At 35.2% G+C, this 21459-nt stretch overlaps 1 protein-coding gene across 2 annotated transcripts; it reads left to right on the plus strand.

Moving 5' to 3' along the window:
* On the plus strand, positions 12367-19916 carry LOC109831581 (retinoblastoma-related protein-like). 2 transcript variants are annotated; one of them, XM_020398925.1, is made up of 18 exons: positions 12367-12726; positions 12805-12906; positions 12994-13124; positions 13210-13306; positions 13401-13447; positions 14049-14247; positions 14375-14441; positions 14544-14723; positions 14802-14995; positions 15129-15978; positions 16158-16335; positions 16432-16501; positions 16653-16829; positions 16914-17021; positions 17098-17242; positions 17334-17446; positions 19326-19441; positions 19530-19916. In XM_020398925.1, the coding sequence occupies exons 1-18, from the start codon at positions 12628-12630 to the stop codon at positions 19669-19671; spliced, it is 3015 nt and encodes a 1004-aa protein (XP_020254514.1). In that variant the 5' UTR covers positions 12367-12627; the 3' UTR covers positions 19672-19916. The 2 variants fall into 2 exon arrangements, with proteins under 2 accessions (XP_020254514.1, XP_020254515.1); XM_020398926.1 differs by having other exon boundaries at positions 16188-16335.

Genomic DNA, 21459 nt, shown 5'->3' on the forward strand with positions numbered 1-21459 from the left:
TAGGATATATCACCTTAGTTATATTACTTATTCTTGCTCATATCACATTGTATATCTATCTTGCAAGAATAATTTATTAATAAGTTTTAAATTGGCATAAAATCGGATTAGATTAGCATAAGACCCTAATTACCCCCCCTCTAGGGTCTAACACACGGAGTTTAGACCTTCCGTCCTACGTCTCTGCTCCCCATTCCCGAGGAGAAATCCACTATCACACCTGGTTTTCTACGCTTACCCGAAAAACATTTATACCTCACAATATCGGTTTTTAACGCTCATCGATCAACGTTCATATAACTCATAATATAACTACACTAACTACCACCTTAAGTGTTGGTCTCTAGCTCGTGTCTCCCTTAAGTGTTAGGAATTACAACCTCTCTCTAGGCATTATCACTTATCACACTCCTCTTGGGATGACCCCGTCTCTCACCACACACTCCTCTTGGTGTACTAGTGTAATACAAAGTGAATCTCACAATAATAGCTCAACAAAAGTGTTTGTTCTCAACTATGGATGAGAACACAATGATAGCTCACACTCTAAGTCACAAACCCACAACCCCAAATACACTATGTATGCAAATACAATAAGCTCAATGGTTGTGTGTGAACAAAGAGTATAATCAAAACATACTAAACTCAATATAAGTCTAGCTTAATGAAAATGATGATCAACAATAAATATATATGAAGCTAGAAATTGAGTTTAGGAAAACTTCTATAAATAACAAGATGAAGAGATGTGAAATTGAAGACTAAAACGCCAAAGGATGATCTTCTCCTCTTATGAAACTTTCTTCACTTGAAAACCAAACTTTAAACATACTTAAAACAAACTAAAACACTTATAAACTTGTTTTGAAACTCTCGTAAACATCCATAAGAAACAATGAAAGTTGAGGGCTTTTTATAGCCTCTTAAACCAGCTAAAACCCCCCAAAAACTCACAAAAACTAAAAAAAACAAAAACTAGCCGTTACTAGCTATTATAAGCTGAAAACATGTCATTAGTCAACTGATGAAGTGGACCGTTGATAGTTTTGACAGATTCTGGAATTTTTACGTAGCTGACTTTATAAAATCAATTAAAAATAGTAAATTAACTCCAAAAATTTTTAAATTTTGAGTAAAGTTTATAAACATGTTAGAGAAAGAATTTCTAAAATATCACTTCCCATTTATTAGAAATAAATATTTGAATATAGATATTACAGTTTCTAAAAAACTGCTGAAACTTGTTTTTGTAAATTCAATTGAAAATAAGAAAACAACTCCAAAATTAGTAAAAATTGGGAAAATATTTGTATATATGAAGATAAACATGCAAACAAAGAAATTTTTTAGATTTCATTTTTTAATTGTGAAAACTCATCTGTTTTGTAAAAACATGCACGGACATAAACTTATTAAAACTTGATTTTGACAAAAAGAGTTCAAACAAGTTTGAAATTTCTTTTAAATGGATAATAGACCTTATAAAAGATGTAAACTAGTTATATTAAGTCAATAATCCGAAAACACGTTATTATCTCAAATGGATGTATAATAGTCAATAAATCTAGAAAACGTGTACGTGCACCATTTGAGCTTAAAGCATAAGCATACAAAACATAAACCTAAACTAATATACCCAAGTCAATTGATCTTCATTAAGCTCGTCTTGATTGTGTATGAAGCTTGAACTTGAACTTTACTTGAATGCATTGGCTTCACTCCGATACTCCGCCAACCTCCTTTTGATATCATCGTGATGGTGCAATCCAACCAATCTCTAATATGTTATTTGCCTAGAATAAATACAAAACACAAACACTAAACAAATAACATTAGTTGTAAATTATTTGTTAATCATCATCAAAACGAAAAGACCCAACAATCTCCCCCTTTTTGATGATGACAAGCAATTTACAAAAAGAGATATATGCATGAGAGGAAATGAATATACAAATTAAAATTATCATACATATAAACAAGAAATTCATACTCATAATATTTCTCCCCCTTTGACAACATCAAAAAGGGGAGAACAAAAAAAATAAAAATAAAAATAAAAAAAGCAAAAGCTCCCCTATAAATAAGCACGATGAGTATAAAACAAATGTAGGGATTGCTCCCCTTATCAAAATGCCATATAGAATATATACAATAAAAGATCATGGTAAATATGTGAGCAAGCATAAATGAAAAATATGCTAAATATCCCTCACATACAAGAGGATAATAAGAACACATATAAATATATCAATATGAAAATAGTGTCTCATTACTCAAACATAAAAACAATGTATAAAATAGATTTATGAAATCAAAATAAAGAATAACATGAGTATCATGAAAAAAGTTTTCAAATGAAAACAAATCACTCAAATGAGATCATAAATCACAAGTAAATCACATAATAAAGAAACCAATGTTAAAATGGCAAGAGAGGCAACCATATCAAGCTCTTAAGCTTGTTTCAACCCATATAAAACATTTTAGCACCCGATAAATATGATTTGGGAAATAAACACCCAATAAACCCGAGGGTTGCTTAAACAGAAACCTCTAATATGAAAACTCAAAACAAAGTGTGTGTGTGTGTGTGTGTCTATATATATCTATATATATATATATATATATATATATATATATATATATATATATATATATAATCCAAAAATAATGTTTGATCAATAAAAGAAAATTTCTTTGAAAATTTTGATCAAACCACATATAGAATACATTATAAATCACAAGTAAAATGATCCATAAGCATAAACACATAAATATCATCATAGAAGTGTTTTACAATGAATTCAAAAGTACATATCAAAACAAATTCTTTATAGTTCAAATTAAGATTACAAAACATACAAGAATCATGAACTATAGATTTGAAAAACAAAACAAAAAAATCATCTTTAAGAACATAAAAACAAAAAAAAACAAAAAAAATTATTCTTAAAGATCAAACAAATTTGGGTACCCGATTACTCTTGGTACTTAAGAGTCTAGGGACATGACCTCTATCGTTAAAGCTCAAAGTCCTAGGGTTATGAACACATTTGGGCGCATTTAGTGCACGAGATCGGTCATAGCAATAATTACTCAAATGACCCATCCGATTGCAATAAGTACAACGAAAAGGATGCATTTGTTTATGATGACCATGTGGAAGTGCATGGGAACCATTTGCAAACAAAAAAAATTTATTTGTAGCTCTTTGCAAATGTGAAACATCATTAAACAAAGGTAGTTCTTTTGGAACAACTTGTGATTTTGAAATATTTTGTAAATCAAAGCAAAATTTCGCTAAGTATCCAAACCTACTACAAACATCACACTTAAAACATGTCGTCTACTATTTGGCAAACTAGATTTTCTTTTCAAGTTAAAACAATATTTGGCCAAATGACCAAAACAATCATAATAATCATATTTAAACACACAAGCATGCTTATGATGAACTTTATGAGTGTGTGCATGTACATGTGTGTGTGATGAAGAAACCTTATGAGATGCACAAGAAGCATTAATATTAATATTTTTAGATTTTTGTGCATCATAGAAAAATTTAGATAGATGGCATTTACGACCACAAATTGAACACTTGTAAATTTTGCTATACATATGTGCATAGTGAGTGCTTGGTTGTAAAGAGTTAGTATGAGACTTTGCACATAAGTCCATAAGTTTCTTGTTATTAACAATGCATATTTTTAAGGTTGAATCTAAACAAGATATGCGGTTCTTAACAAGATTCAACTCATCATTATTAGGCACATATGCATTAACACTAGAAGTAGAAATATCTTGATCATTCTTAAATAAATTAAATTCATTTCTAATTGTTTCTACCTCTAGCATGACATCAATCTTAGCATGAGATAAGCTAGTAAAGGATGAGGTTAATTTTTTATTTTTTAAATTTAACATATCATTGTTTTCTTTAAGATTTTCATTTTCTTTAACAATGATATTAAACTTGGATACTAGCTTCTCATGATCGGATTTTAAATCTACATGCTTGCTTTTAAGATCAATAAAATTATTATGTAACTTAGTGTAGGTATGCATTAATCTTTTATATGCACAAGCGAGTTTGCTAATGGATAATTCATTTTTGGAACCCGAATCGCGTACCTCGCTAGGGCTATCACCTAGCGGCCGTGTGCATGATGCTCCAATGGAACTTGAAGAGAAAGCCTGCAAAGCTTGTCGGATCGCCTCTAAGTTCCCTTGATGTGCTTCAATAAATTTCAATAAAGTGTAAGCACTATCAAAATGAACAAATTTATTAGAAATGGATGAGTCAAAAGCAATAAGCAAGAATTCTAACAAAATTTTGTTCATTGTAAACATTCTTTTATCATTTTTACTCCACATGGATTTCTTCGAAGTGGGTATAATATAAGCATTTTCAATAACTTCCCATAAATCAAAATGTTTAGATCTAACAAATATATTAAATCTAGAATACCATTGGTCATAGAGAAAAGCATTGAATTTAGGAGCAATACTAGGATCATAGCCTAAATAACATGAACCATACATATCCATAATCAAAAAATTATGCAAGCAAGATAACAAAAAAAATCTCAAAACTAGATTAGCACAAAAAATTACTTGGATCTTTAACTCAAGGCGATTAAACCTTAAATCAAAGAACACCAAACTCTGATACTAATTGAAAATACTCTAATGTCACTAGGAAGGAACCCTAGAGGGGGGTGAATAGGGTTTATGCTAATCTAATCTGATTTAATGTTAAATTAAAACTATTAACAAATATATCCTAGCAAATGTGATATAAACAATATATGTGCAAGGATATATAAACTAAGGGCGATATAAAATGTAACAATGACAATATAATGATATGCAAGAATAAATGTGTCAATGCCAAACTCAAACACAAGAAAATAATCACGGAGTTCGGACCTTCCGTCCTACGTCTCCGCTCCTCATTTTCAGGAAGAAATCCACTATCACATTAGTTTTTCTACGCTTACCCGAAAAACTTTTACATCTCATAATGTCGATTTTTAACGTTCACCGATCAACGTTCATAATCACTCATAATGTAACTACACTAACTACCACCTCAAGTGTTGGTCTCTAGCCCGTGTCTTCCTCATATATTAGGAATTACAACCTTTCTCTAGGTATTACCACCTATCCCACTCCTCTTGGGACGACCTCATGTCTCATCACACACTCCTCTTGGTGTACTAGTGTAATACAAAGTGAACCTCATAATAATAGCTCAATACAAGTGTTTGTTCTCTTCTATGGATGTGAACACAATGAAAGCTCACACTCTAAGTCACAAACCCACAACCCCAAATATATTATGTATGCAAATATAATAAGCTCAATGGTTGTGTGTGAACAAAGAGTATAATCAAAACAAACTAAACTCAATATAAATCTAGCTTAATGAAAATGATCATCAACAATAAATATATATGAAGCTAGAAATTGAGTTTAGGAAAACTTCTCTAAATAACAAGATGGAGAGATGTGAAATTGAAGCCCCAAACACCAAAGGATAATCTTCTCCTCTTGTGAAACTTTCTTCACTTGAAAACCAAACTTTAAACACATTTAAAACAAACTAAAAGACTTATAAACTTGTTTTGAAACTCTCATAAACATTCATAAGAAACAATGAAAGTTGAGGGCTTTTTATAGCCTCTTAAACCAACCAAAAACCCCCAAAAACTCACAAAAACAAAAACTAGCTATTATAGGCTGAAAACATGTCATCAGTTGATTGATGATGTCATCAATCGACTGATGAAGTTGACCGTTGATAGTTTTAGCAGATTCTAGAATTTTTGCATAGCTGACTTTATAAAATTAATTAAAAATAGTAAATCAACTCTAACAATTATAAAATTTTGAGTAACATTTCTAAACATATATATAAACATGTTAGAGAAAGAATTTCTAAAATACCACTTCTCATTTATTAAAAATAATTATTTGAACACAGATATTATAGTTTCTAAAAAACTACTGAAAACTTGCTTTTGTAAATTCAATTGAAAATAACAAAACAAATCCAAAATTAGTAAAAATTGGGGAAATGTTTTTATATATGAAGATAAACATGTAAACAAAGAAATTTTTCAAATTTTATTTTTCAATTATAAAAACTCATTTGTTTTGCAAAAATATGCACGAACATAAATTTATTAAAACTTGATTTTGACAAAACGAGTTCAAATAAGTTTAAAATTTCTTTTAAATGGATAATAGACTTTATAAAAGATATAAACTAATTATATTAAGTCAATAATCTAAAAACATGTTATTATCTCAAATGGATGTATAATAGTCAATAAGTCCAGAAAACGTGTACGTGCACCATTTGAGCTTAAAGCATAAGCATACAAAACATAAACCTAAACTAATATACCTAAGGCAATTGATCTTCATTAAGCTTGTCTTGATTGTGCATGATGCTTGAACTTGAACTTGACTTGAATGTTCACTCCAATATTCCGCCAACCTTCTTTTGATATCATCGTGAGGGCGCAATCCAACCAACCTCTAACATGTTGTTTGCCTAAAATAAATAAAAAACACAAACATTAGACAAACAACATTAGTTATAAATTATTTGTTAATCATCATTAAAACAAAAGGACCTAACAGTGAATAGGGTATTTGCTAATCTAATATGATATTAATACCAAATTAAAACTTTACTAATGATATCCTAGCAATATAATGTCTACAAGTGATGAATGTAATGATATAGAATTAAACAATGGGCGATATAAATATGAACACAAGATATAAGAGAGATAGTGCATAAATGATAAATGCAAACACAAAGAAAATGATCACGGAGTTCGGTCAACCCACGACTTACGTCTCCGCTCCTCACCCTCGAGGAGAATCTTCACTATCTCAACACAAATAACCACACAATTGGTTTTTAATGCTCACTGATAATGTTTACAAATCACAAAATTATCAATACACAATATATTTTCCTAAGTGTTGGCCTAGCCCGTGTCACATTCCTCAAGTGCTCGTAATTACTACCTCTCACTAGGATTTACAACCGATGCTATTCCTCTTATAATTTGACCCTGTTTCTCACCATCCACTTCTCTAAGTGTCCTTGTGTATTACAATGTGTTCTCTCAATAATAAAGCTCAAATACAATGGTTTGTTCTCTAACAAAGATGAGAACGAAGTTCTAAGCCCACTCTCAAAGATACAACCCCACAACCTAATATATACTATATGTGAAAAATACTTAAGCTCAAGGGGTGTGTGTAACCAATGAGTATAAATAAAATTAAACTCAAATTAATCTAGTTAGTAAAAATATAACAATTGAAATATAAACAAGCTGTACTTTTTTTGGAGACCCTAGGAATCTAATTTTGAGGCCCAAAAAGCCAGACACACATATGTCAAGAGCCAACAGCAGCCGCAAGCAGCTAAAGCACTCGAAAGAGGCTATTTCCTCATCGGATTGAAGCAATCTTGCTCTGATCATCAACGAGAAGTAAGCTTGACAAGAGCATCGAGCGAGGCATCTCATTATCACATCGAACCCATGTTAAACAAAGGAGAAACTAAATTAATCTTGACTACTAGGACTTGTTGGCCTTCTTGTTTTGATGATGATTTACAAACAATTTACTACTAATGTTGTTTGTCTAGTGCTTGTATTATCTATTCATTGTAGACAAACAACGTAGTTAGAGGTTGGATGGATTGCGCTTCAACGATGATATCCAAAGGAAGTTGGCGGAATGTCGGGTTGAAGCCTATACAATTCAAGTTAAAGATCAAGTTCAAGCTTCATCCGCACGTGTACCAAGTTGAGCTACAATGAAGATCAAGATCAAGCTTGGGTAATGTAGTTTAGGTTTTATATTATGTGTGTTAAGTACCTTAAGCTCAATATCTATACACACACATTTATTGGTTTCTTCGTATATATATATAGTTATATATATATACACAAGTTTTGGTTTCTATGCATATATATAGTTATATATACATACATGTGTTTTGAGTTTTTATGATTATATATATGAAATTGTGTTTTTGAAAACATTGCATAGAATATGCAATTTTGTGACAATATTGTATTCTTAGTTTATAGACTTCAATATCAGTTTATACATGTTTTACTAAGTCTATAAAAACATTTCACAAAGTTTCAAAAGTTGGTTTATGTCAAAACATCAAAATTCAAGTATCTCATATTTTCATGTTTTGGACTATTTTGTAAAATGATGATATTTTTCATTTGGGAAGTCCTTTTTCAAAACCAGTCGTTGTAGCATGTTTATTATCATGTCTACAATCATTTCCCAAAGTTTTACATTTTTTGGAATTTATTTGATATTTTTAAACAGTGTTTTAAAATCAGCGTTGTTTCCTGAAATGTCAGTTTTCGGTCGACCGGTACGGTCGACCGGTCAATTGACCATTCGTCAGTATTTTTCCAGAGAGTCGTCGGTCGACCGGTCCGGTCGACCGAGAGCTCAAATCGGTCGACCGACAGAATTTCCGGTCGACCGACAATCTAGCCGTTGTCTTCTAACGGCTATTTTCCTGAGTTGTTTGCTGGGGCTGTTTTGTCATTTGGCTTGGGGGTTTTGGCTGAGCTTTGAGTGGGTATATATACCCCATTGCTGATGTCTTTTCAAGTTGATTAAGAGAGTTTTAAAAACAAGTTTAAGAAAGTTTTAATCAAGGGTTTATGTTTGGTTTAAGTGTGTTTATAAGCTTTTAAGCATTTGAGTGTTTTGGTTTTGTGAATCACTTCCACAAGAGCTTGAGGAGATCATCTATTGGTGTTTGAGCATCCAACTCTTCTCCTTCCACTCTTGATCTATTGAGAAGTTTTCTAAACTCAATCTAGCTTCATATTTTATATTGTTTGATTATCTTTTTATTAAGCTAGTGTTCATATTGAGTTTAGTTGATTTTATTATCTCTTTGTTCACACACAACCTATTGAGCTTATTGTATTTACATTCATAGTATAATTTTGGGTTGTGAGATTAGTGACTAAGAGTTGTGCTTAATTGAGTTCTCACCTTGTTTAGAGAACAATCAATTGATTTATCTTGTGCTTAATTGTGAGGATACACTTTGTAATACACTTGTACACCAAGAGAGAAGTGTGTGGCGAGAGTCGGGGATCGTCCCAAGAGGAGTGGGGTAGGTGACGAGAGGTTGTAATTCCTAACACTTGAGGGAGACACGTCTAGTTCCAACACTTAGTGGGTGTAGAGTGTGATTGCAAGAGTGTTGACTGTAAATTTTTCGGTTAGCTAGAAAACCGAGTGTGAGGTGTAAACGTTATTCGGGTGAACGTAGAAAACCCGGTTGTGATAGTGGAGATCTCCTCGAGGTGAGGAGCGGGGACGTAGGTCGTGGGGACCGAACCTCGTAAACATATCGTTTTGTTTGTGATTGCATTGGCGTTCTTATTCTTGTTTTCATATCTTATATCGCCTTTGTGTATTGCTCATCATATTACCCTATCACTTGTGTAGATTGTTTATTTTACCCTTGTGTTAGTTCATATATCCTTGCTCATATTTTTGTAATATCTCATTGATAGGATATATTCATTTGTTCATATTGCTTATCCTAGCTTACATATCTTATTGTATTTTATACTTGCTAGGATAACTTATTAATTAGTTTTAATTGGCATTTAATCGGATTAGATTAGCATAAGACCCTAATCACCCCCCCCCTCTAGGGTCTAACAATTGGTATCAGAGCTTGGTGCTCTTTGATTTAAGGTCTAACAGGACTCAGCAGCGAGGTTAGGAGATAATCTTGAGTTAGTGATGAGGCTTAGGGTGGGTATGAACGAAGTGGGTTCCCTCATCCTCGCATACGACTGATCCTTGTTTAAGATAAGCGAGCTGCAAAGTAGGGATGTTAGAGGATAGGAGTTGGGTTCTCCGATGATTCCTTCAATGGTCAAGTCAGTATAGAGCATGAGTGGGGAATCAATAAACAAAATAAGTTCATAATATGTAGATGATAAAATTAGTTGGCCAGGGAATGGCGTACCTAGTGGGTGATGAGCCCGTATATATACCCGACTAAGAGGTGTAGAAGCATAACTCTGTTTGAGTCTTGGCAGACAACTAAATTGGCTGGTAGCATGACAGATGTTGACTGCCTATGCGATGAGTCACCAATGATCTGATGTGATGGCAACTAAAGAGGTATAAGGGACGATGAGTCATGGAGACTGGTGTCATGAGCAATGATGATAATGGATAGTTGTTGGCAATGAGTTCGATGACAAACCTCCTTTCGATTCGGTTTTACAAGTGGGACGACAAGTATTGCTTTTTTGTTAGCCTCGCAAGTTGTCAACAAAGCTCTGAGTAAATGAGGGCGGTCGACTCGACTGATGAGTTCCGATGAGAGCTTGTCTCGACTCGGGTTGAGTGCCAAGGTCACCCGAGTTGCCCTTGGCTGAGGTGATCTGCTATGATTGATTAATGCTGATATGGGACACGTGTCGGCTTCAAGAGGAAGATTAACACTTAGGTTAATTATTGTCATAACAGTTATGATTAGAAAGAAATAGTAATAGCTCAAGAAAGTTCCCCTCGTTAATTGATGTGTTGGATTCATTATTCCCTCGAAAAGCCAATCCTTGATGTAAAAGAAATCAAATACAATCAACTGTTGCAGTCAATTGAATTCGATAATCTTTCTTTGCTTGATCAGATTGCTTAGAAATTGCAACTTCAATGTGTTGCTTTTGATCAATTAAAACTTGAAATTTCTCTATTTGTCTTTCCAATTTGTGAATCCATTCACAACAAAAGCATCTCCACCTCCTTGCTCCTTTCACATGAGATAACAACATAAACATAATGCTATATCTTTTAATACACAGTACTCTAATCAATTACCATACTTGTTGAACCAGTTAGGATTGAATCGTTGTAATTTTCCCCCTAAATTTCTTTGAATAAATTATGCTCTCGTGGCTAACACAGATCTTTGAGTATATAGGCTCTTCAAAATTATTCACGTTTGTTAGATTTACAATCCAGCATTTTCGGTCATAATCCAGGATCTGCTGGTAAGTTTTTCAAGTCAACTTCCAAAAATCTTTTCTTCACAGAAGAACAAGGTTGAGCAAAATCTAATTGATCGGCCTTTGGTTTTCATTTAAGAAATGCTTTCATATCTAACAACAAGAGAAATGCTAGTGAATATCACTGAATTATTGAAAAGAACTTGGATAAATTATAAGGTTTACAAATTTAAAGGATTGGTGCAACTTTCATCATCTAAAAAATGATTATTTGTCTTTCATAATTCTTAAATACTACATCAAAATCAGGTCCCATCTCAACTCACTGGGCAACACCAAACTACAAAAATTGCAATTCATATTATACACATGATTCTTATTAAAAAAAATAAATCTCAAATCCATGGCAAACTTTAAGAGTTTTTATAACTCCTAATTTATAACTAATAAACTCTATGAAAAACCAAATCAAAGCATAATTTGTTTCAATCTTATATATGAACTATATAATCTCAGAAGGAAAGGAAATTAACTTGTAATTAAATAAATCAAAGAGATCATACCCAATTCCTGAATCAAAAATGAAAGTAGCGAAGATGCGGAGGAGGTGAGCACGAGGTGGAGGTACTGTGAGAGGCGGTCATTGGAGGCACTACAAACACTGAGAGAGGCAGAGGCGAGTTATTAGGGTTTTCTGAGAGACAATTGGGTTTTGAGTGGAGATTGGTCTTTCTTACGTAGACAAGGCAAGAGGTTCTCCTTGATATGATGGTTCAAGTGGAGGCACCGATGAATACCTTGTCTTATAAAAATTAGGAATTTGGTGGTGGGGGCAAGTGCCCCCATAGCACTGTGTTTAGATCCGTTTGTGGTTCCGATCCACGGATGTGCCAAAAAGGAGAACAATATCGATATTTCCACAGCCTTTCTCATCAGGCTTAGATTACCCCCACAGGATGAGAAGTTTTGTGATAGGATTTCTACTCGCTCAGCGGCCATAGTCTAATTTTTGGAATCGTGAGAAGCCTTCACCAAAATCACAGTTTACGAATTTAATCCCGTGTATGGTACGCTGTATATCAGCTTCTAGATCCGTACGCAGTACCCCCGCAGCTACTAGGAGGCCCAAGAAAATTTGGCGGTAAAAGCAACTCGTTTCCACGTGGCAGCCTACCAATGGATGATCTGTGTATTTATGTCGGCCATGGGATGCATGCATCTCCCATCACACGGAATTCTTTTTCCCGCGCTTATCACCGGATTTCTCCAATAAAGATAAGCTATTAATAACAGTAAATATTAAAATAAGTAAAAAAAGAAACCCTTAAAAAAGTAAAAAATAAAAAGAGAAAAAAAAAGGAGGGAAGAGCAAATCGAGGGGGTTTAGAAAATCAAAATTAATAAAAGAATCGTAAAAAGCGGGGGAAAATCCGTCCTCAATTTTCTCAAACCCTAGATCCTATACTCCGATCGGAGCTCCGGCATCAAATCCGCCGCCAGATCTCTCTATTTCAGCGATTTGACAGGTGAAATTTCGCAGATCTCGGGTTTGATTTCGGGATCCGCTAGGGTTTTGATGAGTCCTGGAACTGTAGCGATGGAGGGCGCGAAGCCCTCGAGTTCGCAGTCAGATGGTGGTGAATCCATGGCATTAAGATTTGTTGATCTTTGCAAGGTTTTCTTTGATCCTGGACTTTCTCGAATTTTCTCTTTTTTTAATTTTTATTTGATTTTCAAGATTTGATCTTGTAAGGGACTGGATCTTGATGTGAGCTTGACGAGTCAAGGGATGTCATTGTTTAAAGCAATCAGACCGGTTCTTTTGGCCAATTTGTCGTCAATTGGAAGCGGATCTGTGAGTTTAGACTGTTCTTTTTTTGTTTTCAAAATCTTTTGTGGTTTTTAATTCGTTAAAGGTCTGATATATTTTTCCCTTAAATAGCCAGAGGAGGTGGAAAGAATCTGGTTGGCGTTTATTCTCTACTGTGTGACAAAACTTGGAAAGTCGAATCACGGAGGAGAAGGTCAGAATCGGATCAAGCTGTTTCAGATTTTGAAGGCAGCCAAGCTCAAGTAAGGCTTCACTGGGGTTTCGTTTTCGAGAAAAAAGATATTTCTTTTTGAAAGATTTTGATTATTCTGATGTTTTGATGCGCAGCACTGTTGATTTCTTCAGAGAGGCGTCACAGTTTTCGCTCAAGGCTGGCCCTATTCTCAGTAACCTTTATAGTCCTGATTGGGATAGGAGACTCGAGGTGATCTTCCTAATTCGCTATACTTTCTATCTCAGTCAGTGTATTGTTGTTATGATATTAATTGAGTTTCGGTGCTCTCTACTTTGATGATTAGTTGGCAGAGTTGCAGGCAGTCGTAATCCAATTAAATAATCTATGCAGGTGAAAAATCTTCTCACCAAGTTCCTTTGCTATTTCTCATAGATGTGTTTAATCTACTTTCTTTTAGTGGGTACAACTCAGTCTTGCATGTGAGTTGTAAAACTAATTGCTGACAGAGTTGTAGTTTTCCTTAAAATTATGGTGAAATATCTCATGGAGTAGTTTATAGTAAAAATAAATTTAGGTGGCTAGAAGGTGCAAAATAGAATCAGTGGTTTTAGCGCTAGATTCGGATAGTGCCTACATTAGTAGGAAAGGCTTTTAAGTTCTGTATAGGATATAATTGCTGCTTCTAGAGAGAAATTAGTGAAAACAATGATTTTCTAATGAATTTGAAAGAACTAATTTTTATGATGGTGGTCTTTGTAAGACTATGACTTGTTTATTTTTATGCTTTTCTCTTTTTCTTTATTAAGTATTTGGCATAAGATGAAGTCTGTAGCTGGGAGCCTGGGATAGTTAGTTTCCTCTTTTGTGAAGTTGCCCGTACCCATATATGTTCTATATTGCCGATGCTAGTTATAAGTTCTTTTCCTTCTTATGGTTTACATAAAACACAAATCATTATATCGTAACTTTTGATCATCGTATGGGTTACCAGGTTCTATAAGCGAGCATATCTGCAGTTCTTTTTGGTGAATGACACAGTCAGTGATAAAAGCTCTGCAGCTTCAGGCAGTACATGTTACATCTCAGACTACCATCAATTTGGTTGGTTGCTATTCTTGGCTTTGCGCATCCATGCATCTAGCCCCTTTAAGGATTTGGTCACCTGTACCAATGCATTGGTGTCTGTACTGGTTAGTTTTTCTCTCTTTTGCTGTTTATTTTATAATCATATTTTTATACAGCATATTCTGCTTGATGTCATATGATATAATTTAATGTTGTTGTTAACATTTGATTATTTGGCTGCTCATGTGACAGGCTATACTCATCCTTCATGTACCTAAGCGCTTCAGAAGTTTCTCCATCGACGATTCTTCTGTCTTTGGTAATTGGATGTTCATAGCTCTATTTGAAGTTTTAACTTGTGCAGCTAAGTACATCATAGTTTCTTAATGCTAATTCTAATGAGATCTTTCACAACGCTCAGTTAAAAAGTCTGGCAAAGGTGTCGATCTTCTTGCTTCTCTGTCTCATGTGTATAATACCTCAGAAGATGATTTGAGAAGAACTCTTGAAAATGCTAATAAATTGATAGAAGATATTTTGAAGAAGAAACCACAGCTTGCTTCAGAATGCAAAGCAGAAAATTTGTATAGCATAAACACAGGTCAGAGTTTTTATTTACTTTGTGTAAAAGTGTTCACTAGCTAGTTTCATTCAGTTTGTTAATGTTTTCATTTGACAGATGGTTTAACATATTTTGACGATCTGCTTGATGAAAAGTCACTGGAGAAAAATCTGCTTATTCTAGAAAAAGATTATGATGATGCAATTAATGCTAAAGGTGAGCTAGATGAGCGCATATCTGCTAATGAAGATGACAGCTCTGTCACCAGTCAAAGCTTACTTGGAGGTGGCAGTAACATAAGCGGTGCAAAGGTATGATAATGCAAAAAGTTTCAAGCTTTTCCTTGGCTATTAAGTACTATTTTCATCTCTTCGTTCAAAGTTACTTACGACTCCTTTTTTTCCCCTTTTCTTCCCAATTTCTTCCTTTTCTTATGTGAATCAGAGGTTTGATGCATTAGCTTCTCCGGCAAAAACTATAACAAGTCCATGTTTGGTTCATTCTGCTGCATCACCTGGAATTGTTTCTGTGCAAACCAAGATGGTTTCAGGTACACCTGTGAGTGCTGCCATGACAATGGCGAAATGGCTTCGGACTGTCATTTCACCACTTCCATCAAAACCTTCAGCAGAACTGGAGCACTTTTTTTCATTGTGCAATGGAGATGTAACCAGTCATGTTATCAGAAGGGCCAATGTAATATTGGAGGCTATTTTCCCAAGCAACTCTTTTGGAGAACGGTTACCAACCACAAACCTAATGGATAATACATGGGCAGAAGAGAGAAAATCTGAGGCTCTGAAGTTGTATTATCGGGTTCTGGAGACAATTTGCAAAGCAGAATCAAAGTTGCAGAATGGCAATAATCTTCCTTCTTTACTGTCCAATGAGAGGTTCCACCGCTGCATGCTTGCTTGTTCCGCTGAACTGGTTTTGGCTACTCATAACACAGTAATTATGATTTTTCCTGCTGTTTTGGAGAGAACTGGAATTACAGCTTTTGATTTGAGCAAGGTCATTGAGAATTTTGTGAGGCATGAAGAAACTCTTCCACGAGAGTTGAAGCGACATTTAAATAGTCTAGAAGAACGACTCTTAGAAAGCATGGCATGGGAAAAAGGTTCATCAATGTATAATTCATTGATCATTGCAAGACCATCTTTGTCTGCAGAAATAGATCGTCTGAAACTATTAGCGGAACCAATGCCATCCCTTGATGCAATTGGGACACTTCAAAACACTTCCACTCCAGGCTTGCTGCCTCTCCCTTTTCAGAAGCGAGAAGCTTCTCCAGGTACTTTTTCTCTTCATCTCAGACGTCCGTGATCCTACTCAATTTTAAGGTGATCTAAATTCTATACCTATAGCAGGTCTTTAATGGACATGACCTTTACAGGCGGATTATGATTTACACTTCGATTATTCATCTTCATGACTTTTCTTTGCTTTTGTTATTTGAATTGTGTGTTACAGATCCTGACAAGCTTGTTGGTTGCACTGCAGATGGAAACGGTGATCCACGTTCTCCTAAGAGACAGTGTACAGAACACGGGAATGTGCTGGCAGAACATAACTCCCCAGGTCCTGTGAAGGAACATCTCTTTGGCACTCCCAAATCGAAGTTGCATCTTCTTCAGTCTGCATTTGCAAGGTTAGGATTTGATTTTAATTATTTACTTTTTGTGGTACTGAACTTGGAAGTTTTTTATCTGCAGTATCAAAATTAAATTTGATTTCTTATTTGCAGCCCAGCACGGCCAAATCCTGCAGGAGGGGGAACATATGCGGATACAGAGATTAATGTTTTCTTTAGAAAGGTATACTCATCATATTCATATTCGTCCACTACTTGTAGTCACAAAAAAAAAAAAAACAGTCTTTACACGCTTCCTGCACCAACTTGTAAATTTCTGTCAATTGATCAATGTTTTTCAGATGTTCACTCGTTTATTGGATGTTATTCTGTAGATCTTAAAGTTGGTTGCTATCAGAATCAAGACTTTATGTGAAAGATTGAAGTGTAGTGAACAATTCCTGGAGAACGTCTATTGGCTTATCCAGCAAATTCTTAATCAGCGAACGACAATTCTTTTCAATCGCCACATTGATCAAGTCATCCTATGTAGCATTTATGGGGTTGCTAAAGTATGTCTTCACAACTCTTGGATGTTATTGCTTTTAGCGTTTGATCATGACCATCTTTTTCTAAAGTTATGTTGCTGATTGCAGGTATCACAAATAAGTCTGACATTTAAAGAGATTATTAACAACTACAGGAAGCAACCACAATCTAAACCTGAAGTATTTCGCAGTGTCTTTGTTAACTGCCGAAATGGGGTAAGTTGGGTTCACCTGATCTTTCTTAATTATATGTTTTAAGTTTTTAACCTCTTGACTAATTATGTGAGCACAGAAAATGGGGGAGGGACATGTGGATATCATTACTTTCTACAATGAAGTATTTGTTCCATCTGTGAAGCCATTGTTGGTGGAGGTGGGCCCTGATGGAATTGCTCAAAAGAACAGTAAACTCACCGAAGAGAAGAACAACAGTGATGGTACGTCAATCTGTTATTTACGAGCATAGTTTGTGTCTTGCATTGATCTTTTCTGTATAAATTTATATCAGGTTTTACTTTTTACTTGCAGGCCAAATTCCTGGGTCGCCTAGGTTACAACCTTTCCCAAGTCTACCGGATATGTCTCCAAAGAAAGTGTCGGCTTCTCATAACGTTTATGTTTCTCCTTTGCGGCAATCTAAGGTTTGTCTTCCTTCATCAAAACCCCTGAACGCTTGGGTGAATTGCACGAAACTGTCCAATATTCAAAAATTAGTGAATGCCCCCTAAACTTTTCACAAGCCTTCCGTAACTTTCGAGAAGTTCCACAAACTAAAATTTACCATACATATAAATTTACCTTTTCCTTTTTTTTCTTTTCAATTCATAGTCTGAACATAACGCAAACTAGGAACAAAATATAAGGGATCAGGAGGCTTGTTTGTGTGGTCTCTGGAATCCATAGGGTGTTGAGGATATTAGAGATACTTATGGAGCTCTAGTTAGCCCCCTAGTAAAAGGAAAAAACAAAAAATGAAATGGAATATGAGTAGGGGTGCATTCGGTTCAGATACGACTCGGATATGATACTTACCATTTATCCATATCCGCTTACTCATCACAAATACGGATACGGTTATGGATATACATCAGTAAGAAAATTTCATATCCATATCCCGCTAAAACTGTATATGGATACGGCTATACTCTAGGATATTTAAGCGGATATGCATGTGGATAAAAGACAGATATAAGAAAAGTAGATAATATTGAAAAAAAATATACTTCATGTGATACAAAACAGTTCATTATGATGTTTGTTATATCTAAAAAGTTGAGATTACACGTCTTAACCATCAAAATTAACCTCAAATCCATAATCTAAGGATTAAAACTATTGTAACAGTATGACCAATATGTATACGGGATACGAATCCGGATATTTCACTACAATACAATATCATATCCGTAACCATATCCTATCGGTTATAGATTTGAGTAACCATATCCGTGTCCTAATGTATAGGGTTACGGATATTTCGTCGGATACAGATACGGTTTAGCACTTCTAAATATGATACAGGATAATAATGCATCGTAGACTACCAAAACTGTCTGCGATGCATCCTAGATGACCAAAAACTTCTGGGATGCATCCCAGACATAGATATAGGAGCGCCTCCCAGGTGGCCAAAGCCTTCTGGTATGCATCCAAGATATATATATATACAGGAAGTCTCTCAAAAGCTTGCAGTTGTGATTACTCTTAGAATTCTATAGTATCTCCAGTATCCTTGAACTGTCCCATTGGAATTAGTCTGAACTTCATTAGATTAATTCTTCTTGGAGTACTTACATAACTGTCTTTTTAACATGGCAGACACCAGGACGAATCAAATTTTAGTCATACCATAGTTCGACCCTCGTCCTTGTGGATTAACAATATTAAAGGAAAAAAGACAGAAGATTTTGACATATCTTATAGTAAATATTCTTCAGCATGTTCTTAAATTCGTGCACAAAATCCTTACCACCCACATTGGGTCTTCCATGGAATGAAACTGGTAGAGTAGTTATCTGCTTATCTAGCTTGCATGCTACTGTTCTAAAGTTTTTCTTTTCAATGTTTCCTTTACAATTGAAGCTAAGGTTCTGTAATGGCAACATGCACCCTGGTGAGAACTCAGAATACGATTAGATTGCTGTATTTGAGTTGCACAGCCGAAACAAAAGGCCAAAGGAAGATAAACAAATGAGAACTATAGTACGGTAGATTTCCTGTCAAAATAGTCTTGAGTTCTGAACTTATTAATGATGGCTAATAGCCGTGTCGTGTGCTATCTGAGTACTTGGTACATTTGAACCTTAGCTTGTTCGTAATGTAGTCATGAGAACTTGTAGATGTTAAAAGCTGAAATGGCCATAACATGTGAGCAAGTACGTACACAGGTATGTATACTTATGGTAGTACATACATATGTATGTATACAACAGAAAATAGTGTTTTGGTTGTTTTCTCAATTGTTGGCCTTATTCTGATCCCTTGCATTAATATGATTTCTTTTTTTGTTTCGGCTGACAGAAGGACGCTTTGCTTTCACCAAGTTCCAAAAGTTACTATGCATGTGTGGGCGAGAGCACTCATGCATATCAGAGCCCATCGAAGGACCTCACTGCCATTAATAACCGCTTAAATTGGTAAGTTCGCTTCAGTTCCCTCTGAACCATCTCGTTTCACTAAAAAAATAATGAACTTGTACTGTTTCCTCTTCCGCTTTATCCCCAGTGGCAGGAAGATCAATGCCAGGCTCAACTTCGATGTAGTGAGTGATTCTGTTGTAGCTGGTAGTCTTGGCCAGCAGCATGGCGGTTCTGCATCCTCAGCTGCAGCTGGTTTGCCCCCAAAAAGTGAGCAACCTGACACATAAAGTTGCTGACAGATTGTTAGCATTACAATCCCTGTATGTAGCCTCCTCTGATACAGCATCATAGGTACTAATTTAATATGTACATTGGTTGAGAAAACTGGGAATTACTCTTGTTCAGCATGTCTATGTACAGAATAAACAGTTCTGCTGCCCCTGTGAATCTCCTGATTCAAAATGTATTAGGCTTTGGGATGTAAAACAGGTTCTAATTAGCTTAATAAAATGTATCCGCCTTTTTCTTTTCAGGTCTGGCAGTGAGAATGTTTTAGTTGATAGCTATGATATTTACTTGTAGTGGACCTGATGCTATCTCCAAACTGAATGAAAATCACTGCATGTAATTGAAGTAAGGTATCAAGAGATATTAGAGTTGAATGAGCTATTCCTTTCTGATGATTTTATTTCTGACGCGATTAATTAATATGCCATCTGTTGGTTGCACGTTCTTCCTTTCTAAATCTTCTCAAGTTTAAAACTAGGTGAAAATCATTTAAAAATAATTTCGTACAGCGTATGCTTTGGGGTTATGACAGATTTCCGTGAGGACAACCTTCTTTCTTTTATGTGAAAGACTATGCTAACAGGTTCCCTCCCTCTCTGTGAAAATAAATTAACTTTACTGAGCTTGCGTTTGGTTCTCAATTACCGTGGGGTTAAAAAGTTTTCATTGCGCGTTATATTCTGTTTTTGACCCACAGGGATGCTGGGATTTGTTTCATCTGAAAAATGCAGGCTATAAGGATTGAAAAAAGTATAAACGCAAACACGATTTTTGGTGTTTGTGTTTCTTGTCTTTGATCACATCCAAGGACAATTTCTTTGTTCTTTGATCAGTCAAGGACGATTTCTGTTGGGAAATTTATTTAAAATAGACCGATTTTGCTAAATATTTAGTAAAATCGACAATTTTGCTAAATATTTAGCAAAGCCGACATCTTTTTGGCCAGCAAGCCAAAAAGAGGTCGATTTTAAAAAACGTCCAGCTGAAAACATACGGGGCTACTAGTCCCGTATGTTTTTAAGGACACTAATCACTGATTAGTGCTCACAGAAAACATATGCGACTAGTAGTCCCGTATGATTTCTGAAAGCTCTTTGGTGTTCAACAAAACGTACGGGACTAGTAGTCCCGTACATAAAACAGAAACATTTTGCCTCCGCCTAGCAAACATACAGGACTACTAGTCCCGTATGTTTTCCGGGTAGAGGCAAAATGCCTCAGCTTTATGCACGGGACTACTAGTCCCGTACGTTATGCAGAGGCATTATACCTCAGCCCATCAAACATACGAGACTAGTAGTCCCGTATGTTTGCTGGGCTGAGGCAAAACATGCACAACACAAATCTAAAAATGTTATAAAATTAGAACATCACAGCACAAATCTAAAAAATACACATCATCACAACACAATAAATCATCACAACACATAATCTGACGAAATACACAACATCACATCCAAAATTCTACAAAAATACACATCATCACAAAATAAATCCAAATGTATCAAGTCTAACCATTCGATAGTCTAATCTAAACAAATCCAAATGCATTAATAAATCCATACGACAATATATAATCTACATGGAAAAACTAACAAAGGAAAAATCCACCCCTCCACGTTGTCTCGATCTTCGCACCCGCTAAGATCGTCGACGGCCTCCTTCGTCTTGAGCTTGTATATGCTCGCTCTCCGGTTGTGTGTGGGGCTGTGATGGACCAGCTTGTTGTGACGGACCATCTTCATCGTCGTGCGTGCAAGTTCTACCACGTCTACGTTGGCGTACAT

This window comes from Asparagus officinalis, chromosome 2, assembly GCF_001876935.1.
Source record: "Asparagus officinalis chromosome 2, Aspof.V1, whole genome shotgun sequence".
NCBI lineage: Eukaryota > Viridiplantae > Streptophyta > Magnoliopsida > Asparagales > Asparagaceae > Asparagus > Asparagus officinalis.